We start from the raw sequence: 7,132 nt of genomic DNA on the forward strand, positions 1-7,132 counted from the left end.
CTCTGGCTGAACCACTTCCCACGTGTGGACAGTTCTACCCCATGGGGCTTGGTGGGAAGTGGGGCTTGCCTCCCACTGCAGAAGATGAAACAGCGAACGCTCACAGCAGTGGGTTGAATTGTGCCCCCGTAAGAGACAGGCAATGACATAGGGAAAAGCTATGATGAATCTAGAGAGCGTAATAAAAAGCAGAGACATCACTTTGCCGACAAAGGTCTGTCAAGTCAAAGCTATGGTTTTTCCAGTAGTCATGTACAGATGTGAGAGCTGGATTATAGAGAAGGCTGAGTGCTGAAGACCAATGCTTTTGAACTGTGGTGCTGGAGGAGACTCTTGAAGGTCCCTTGGAAACCAAGGGAGATGAAACCAGTCAATCTTAAAGGAAATCAACTCTGAATATTCATTGGAAAGACTGATGCTGAAGCTGAAGCTCCAATCCTTTGGCCACCTAATGTGAAGAGCCAACTCATTGGAAAAGATCCTGATTCTGGGTAAGATTGAAGGCAGGAGGAGAAGGGGATGACAGAGGATGAGAAGGTTGGATGGTATCAACGACTCAATGGACATGAGTTTGAACAAACTCCAGGAGATGGTGAAGGGCAGAGGAACCTGGCGTTTAGCAGTCTATGGGCTGCAAAGAGTCGGACGTGACTGAGCAACTGAACAGCAACAACAAAGGGAGAGGCTCACATCCTGATCCCCAGAATGCAAGTGTGACTCTGTTTAGGAAACGGATCCTGAGATCAGATCGTCCTGGGTGAGGGTGGCTCAGAATCCACAGAGAGGTGCCTGATGCGGGAAGGTAGAGGGAGACCTGAACACAAAGGAGGGCAGGGGGAGGCTGAGTGCAGTGACGGCCACATGTCAAGCCCGCGGGCGGCCTGGGAGCCACAGCAGGCTCAGGACAGGGCCCCTCCGGGAAGAACTGGCCCTGCGGCACCGTGACCTCGGCATCTGGCCTCCAGACTGCGGGAGAATTCATTCCTGTTGTTCCAACCCCCTAGTTTGGGTGCGTTGACATGACAACCACGGGAAACAAACATACTCAGTTTCTCTGGCCTTCCCTGCAGTGGACAGGGATAGGGGGCGGGGTGTGTGTGTGTGTGTGTGTGTATGTGTGTGTGCATGGGGTCCACTCTGCCCAGACTCTGGATCTGCAGCTGGTGAACAGAGAAGAAGCCTGATGTTTGTAGCAGTGGCCATGAGCCATGGGGGTCCCAGCACTGATCTTAGGGTGCTGGGGATACTGTATATCTGGGGCTCAGATCTGCCAGATTCGAGTCTTCACATCATCAGCTCTGTGTGGCGTATGGGGCACTGCTCCTGATGAACAGCTACTGAGGAGCCTCGTCCTGACACTCTCAGTGCCCAGGGGACCCCCCCCCAAATCCCTAGGAGGCAAAACCTCTTTTCTGCTCGATGCAGCCACGACCAGTGTCCGTGGCAGTGGGTACAAGGCCAGCTGCCTCAGCAGCTTTCTAACCTGCTCTTCCTCAAGCCTCCCCTCAAATCCCCAGCTCCTCATGGTGAAAGGTGCTGATGAAAGCCCTAGGACCTCAGGGCTTGTTGTTCAGTCTCTAAATTTTGTTCAACTCTTTGCAACCCCATGGACTGCACAATGCCAGGCAACCCTGTCCTTCACTATCTCCCGGAGTTTGCTCAAACTCATGTCCATTGAATTGATGATACCATCCAGCCATCTCATCCTCTGTTGACTCCTTCCCCTCTTTCCCTCAATCTTTCCCAGCATCAGTCTTTTCCAGTGAGTCAGTTCTTCCTATCAGCTGGCCAAAGTGTTGGAGCTTCAGCTTGAGCATCAGTCCTTCCAATGAATATTCAGGACTGATTTCCTTTAGGATTGACTGGTTTGATCTCCTTGCAGTCCAAGGGACTCTCAAGTCTTCTCCAACACCACAGTTCAAAAGCATCAATTCTTCGCTGCTCAGCCTTCTTTATGGTATTTACTTTTCCAATTTGCTGAATGAACTCAAGCAGGTCACTTAATCTCTTTGGCTTCTTCACTGTCAGTGGGGAAAACAGAACTGTTTTGCAGCTCTAATGATCAAATGGATTTAAAAAATGCCGCTGCACTTTGAAGAGGGTGACTGTAAATCACGATTCAAGTTCTTTAGGCGAACTGGTTTTGGACACAATCGTGATTTTTTTTTTCTTGGAAAAAACCAAGCAGTTCATACAAGGTATGAAAAGTGACCTTCAATGAGTTAGCCAGGTAGAGGCTGTGATGCCATCCCGATAGCCTCACGTCTGGAGTCTGTTTACTCACTCCGCAAGTCAGTAAATGCAGTGCCCAGGAGCCATTAACCTTGACACTAGCCTTGACACTGACAAAGAGCCATCTCTTTGGGCCCTGGGCGGGGAATTGTGGACCACAAGGAATTCAAGCACTGCCCCTTATTTTACGGATGGGACACAAAGGGTGACTGAATGGAAGCTGTTATCTTCTGGAGTTTTAGCTACTTGGTCACTGAGTCAGGACTTGGTGGTCATTAAGTAGACATCTTCCCCTAAAACTGTGAAACCAGAGAGTATGGGTTGGTGTGTTCTCATTTATGTAGAAAGGGACACACACAAGCTGTTCTGCAGAGGTTCCTCTCTGGGGGGGCCCGGTCTAGGAAGCCCCGTGGTCTCCTCTGTGCTCCTCTGTGCCACCATGACACATACCATGTGATGACATGCACCGGATTGCAAATTACTGTGTACTTCTAACACGTTGCGAGTTACTGGGTTACTTTTAAAACAGAATAAAACGCTTAAGATTTATCACTCTTCTAGCCTTCGTTAACTTCAAAGGTAAGTACTGAGTATTTCACAAAGACAAAACATTCGTTCTCAGCCTCACCTCCCCTGCCACCATCACGCACCACAGCTCAAGTGGCTTAATTTAAACTGAGGTTAAAAGACACATCAGCGAAAAGACATCAACATGCCACTCACATTCGACGCGTTTCTCTAGCACTGCCAAGTGATTTGCAAATTCAGCTTTCAGCTCATTGATTTTAAAAGCTCTGGGAAGGAAAAAAACAAAACAACATAACTCCTCAAATTCTCCAAGTTAAAGTGGGTTCAGTCAACACCTGCCGGCTCCTTGCCACGGTGAGGCCCACAGGTGGGCTGGTAAGGGATCCAAACAGAGGAGCTGCTTTTAAGGAACTGACGGGAGGCAGTGGGGAGGAGGAAAAGGATACACTCTGGAATTATCTCGAAGGTGTATTTTCCAAGACCAGAACCCAGAGCGGGCATGATTACTCCCCATACCTGGCCAGTGAGCAGATACTCTCTGGGGAGGACCTGGGTTCTCTGCTCACCACTGGCATGGACCAGCACTCACCCCTCCACACACACACACCCTGTCCCGCTGGGCACAGACCACCTTAGGCAGCTGGTGTGCCCTTCTCTGGGATCCAACCCATTCAGTTCAACAACTCTTGGGCTTTAAGGAAATATGGCTTCTCCCCATTTCAACTACCCGAGGGGCAGTAAGATGCCATGGAAGGTGACTGAGAAAATGCAAAGCATTGACTCCAGAACCGGCAGCATAACTCAGAATGAAGAGTGAGCCAGAGATCCACACAGGATCTCTATGCTGCCAATTCCCGTAGGCTGAAGTCCTCGCCCCAGAAGAGCCCCTGAGGACATTCTCAGCAACACGGGTTCTTACTCTGAAAGCACCAGCAGGCGAGCATTTCCTGGACCCCATGCATGCTGGCTTAGTTACAGAATTCCCCAAAGGACCCCACCGGGCAGGTAGCTTCTCTGGGGAAGTGATGGATGAGAGCCCACCGGCTGAGATAGCCTCACGGCAATGGGCCCACCCGCCAAGAAGAGAAAGAGTACCCAGCCCCGGAAAGCATGCATCCAGAAGATTCTGTACCTTGAGAACTGCTCCGCCACCTGGGTCAGCACGTTCTGGATCAGTTCTTCTTTCTCTGCAGATGAGAAAAGAAAGACTAATGGAAAAGGGTGCACTCTGTGGACCACGGGTTGAACCCCAACACCGTGCCCAGGAGCTGCCTGGGTACCTGGGGGAGGGGTGCTCAGGTCACTGGTCGGCAGCAGGGCCTTTCCTGGGCCTCGGGTTTCCCGTCCAGCTTCAGATGCCCTTTCCCCCTGGGACAGCTCTCAGTGGTGCCTCAGGAGAGTGGCCGGGGCTGTGATCTTCCTGCAGTCAGCACCAGCCATAAAAGCAGGCAGGACTGGTCTTTAAATATGGGACGCTTTCATGCAATGCCCCGGACCATTTTATGGGGGCAATTACTATGACAGAAAGTTCAAGGCATATTTTGAGTGCAACACACACTGTTCTCACGGTAGGTCCCAGAGAGAGGAAGCAGCTGGGGTGAGCGAGTTTGTCCCTCTGTTGCCTGGTACATAAAACTGGGCTGGGCGGCTGGGTTTACAAGGTCCAGACCCCAGGCTGTATGTAGCTGCCCATTTTCCGGTTTCCTGGCTGGGCCCAATGCGGGATGCCTCATAGAAAGGTGAGGAATGCACGGCACCGTTCCAGCCACTCTGTGCTCTTGGGAAGGGCGGGCTCTCCCCTTGGTTCCAGGTGGCAGTTTAGCTCACACCTTAAAATTCTGGGGACCTAAACAAGGCTTCCTCCTGAACTCGCGTAAGCTTCCATATAGACTCTAAACCCGACACAAATCAAAACCGAGCCAAGCGTGTCCAGACAAACAAAACCCCCGATAATCCAATTTGGCAACAGGGCTCCAAAGCTAAACATGTTCACGTGCTCTGATTTACTGTTTCCAGTTCTAGGAAAAACCACATATATGGACACAAAAGATGTTCATCATGACGTTATTTAACGCAGTGAAAACTGTGATGGACATCACTTATACCATTTAGATGTGGTGTGGTGCATCTGTACTGTGGAAGCGTATTCTGCTACTAGGAATAATATCTTAGAAAAATGTTCATGCCTATTATAAAACTAAGAAAGTCATAGTACAGTGTGATTCCATTTCTTAAAACTTGGGAGGGTATACTCCAAAATAATAATAGTAGTTACTTTTTGGTTGTAAGATTATTTTTGTTTCTCTATATCTAATATACTTCTATAATAACTTATGTTAATTTCACAGAAGTATTTTAAAAAATAATCTAAAATAACCTCTAGGACCTCATTCCTTCACCTGCCAAAGGAAAGAGTAGACCAGATGACCCAAGGTTTCCTCTGGCTTTAGCATCCTATGAGTTGATGAGAAGAAGGAAAACGATGTCCCATCATATCTCTTGGAAATACAAGGGTAAATATGTCAGCCAGGAAACTTTCTTGAGCCACATGTTGAGCTGATCAAAGTTCTATCCTTCAGAGAGGACCAGACCCCTCAGGGGAGAAAAATGGTGGCTCCATTGACAAGACCCACCAGTGAGAAGGCTTCACAGGCTTCTTTGGTGAACTTAGCAGTATTTTAGATCACTTACTCTGAAATCTTGGGCAAAAGTGTATCATACAACCTTTAAGAGTTAGTGGCCTGTCTCAGTCTTGAGATATATTTAAAAGTCCATCAACAGTTGCAGAATGCACATTCTTTTCAGGTGCCTATGAAGTGAAGTGAAAGTCGCTCGGGTGTGTCCAACTCTTTGCGGCCCCATGGACTATACAGTCCATGAAATTCTCCAGGCCAGAATCCTGGAGTGGGTAGCCTTTCCCTTTTCCAGGGGATCTTCCTAACCCAGTGATCAAACCCAGGTCTCCTGCACTGTAGGCAGATTCTTTACCAGCTGAGCCACCAGGGAAGCCCTGTGCCCATGAAGCATATACCAAAGTAGACCATAGGTCGGTGCACACACACACAAAACCCACAACAAATCTGAAAGAACCACAACCAAATAGAGTATGGTTTATGACCTTTAAGAGAATCAAACTAGAAATCAGTAACAGAAAGATCTTCAAACACTTTGAAACTAAATGACACACTTCTAAGTAATAGATGGGTCAAAGAGGAGGTCTTAGGGATATAAAGATAGACACTGAATGATAATTGCTTCACAGAATTTTGCTGTTTTCTGCCAAGTAGAATGAAAATGAAAATACAACGCATGAAAATTTAGCTGTGGGACACAGCTAAAGCAGTGCTGAGAGGAATATTTATAGCACTGTATGCTTGCATTTGCAGAGAGGAAACTCTTAACTCCATAATCTAAGAACCTAGAAAAAGAAAAGCAAAAATAAACCCACAAGAACAGCAGAAGGAAGGATACAATAAAAAGCAGAAATCAATGAAATAGAAAACAGAAAAACAACCCAGGAAATCAATGAAACAAAGGACTGGTTATTTAAAGATATCAATAAATTGACAAATCTCTGGCAAGACTAAGAAACACAGAGAGAAGACACAGATCACCAGTATCTAGAATGAAAGGGGAGACAGCATTACAGACCTCACAGACCTCAAAAGGGTAACAAGGAAACACTAAAAACAACTCGAAGCACATAATCTTGACACCCTAAATGAAAATGGACCAGATCCTAGAAAAGTATGAACTACCACACTCATCCAATATGAAGCACACAATTTGAAAAGTCTGCAACTATTAAGGAAATTGTGTTTATTTAAAAAAATCCCTCCAAAGAAATTTCCAGGTGCAAATGGCTTCACTGGAGAATTTTGCCAAACATTTAAAGAAGAATTAATCAGTCCTTCAAGAATTAAACAATTTCTTCTAGAAAATAGAAGGGTACACGTTTTGATTCACTTTATGAAGCTAGTATTGACCCGATACCAAATCTAACAAAGACAACAAAAAAGGAAAACTGCAAGTCAATATCTGCCATTACTATGAATGCAAAAATTCTTAACAAAATATTAGCAATTAGAATTCAGCAAAATATAAAAATAGAACTAACAAGTGAGTTCAACATGGTCATAGTATACAAGATAAATATACAAATTGACTGTATTTATATATACTAGCAATGACCATGTAGACACTAAAATTAAAATCACAGCACCATTTACATACACTTTAGTTCAGTTCAGTTGCTCAGTCATGTCCGACTCTTTGCAACCCCATGAATCGCAGGATGCCAGGCCTCCCTGTCCATCACCAACTCCCAGAGTTCACCCAGACTCACGTCCATCGAGTCAGTGATGCCATCCAG

At 46.6% G+C, this 7,132-nt stretch overlaps 1 protein-coding gene across 4 annotated transcripts in view; it reads right to left on the bottom strand.

Moving 5' to 3' along the window:
* The window catches only part of PDE9A (phosphodiesterase 9A), a 104,513-nt gene that overhangs the window by 32,023 nt on the left and 65,358 nt on the right, over positions 1 to 7,132 (bottom strand). For 3 of the 4 annotated variants that reach the window (XM_010834920.1, XM_010834919.1, XM_010834922.1), the window contains 2 exons: positions 3,893 to 3,947; positions 2,956 to 3,026 (listed from right to left, as the gene is read on the bottom strand). In XM_010834920.1, coding sequence (XP_010833222.1) covers positions 2,956 to 3,026; positions 3,893 to 3,947 — 126 coding nt within the window. The remainder of the gene's footprint in view (positions 1 to 2,955; positions 3,027 to 3,892; positions 3,948 to 7,132) is intronic. The other variant, XM_010834921.1, reaches the window with a different exon arrangement.

The sequence above is a fragment of the Bison bison genome, unplaced genomic scaffold, assembly GCF_000754665.1.
Source record: "Bison bison bison isolate TAMUID 2011002044 unplaced genomic scaffold, Bison_UMD1.0 scf7180017864037, whole genome shotgun sequence".
Taxonomy (NCBI): Eukaryota; Metazoa; Chordata; class Mammalia; order Artiodactyla; family Bovidae; genus Bison; species Bison bison.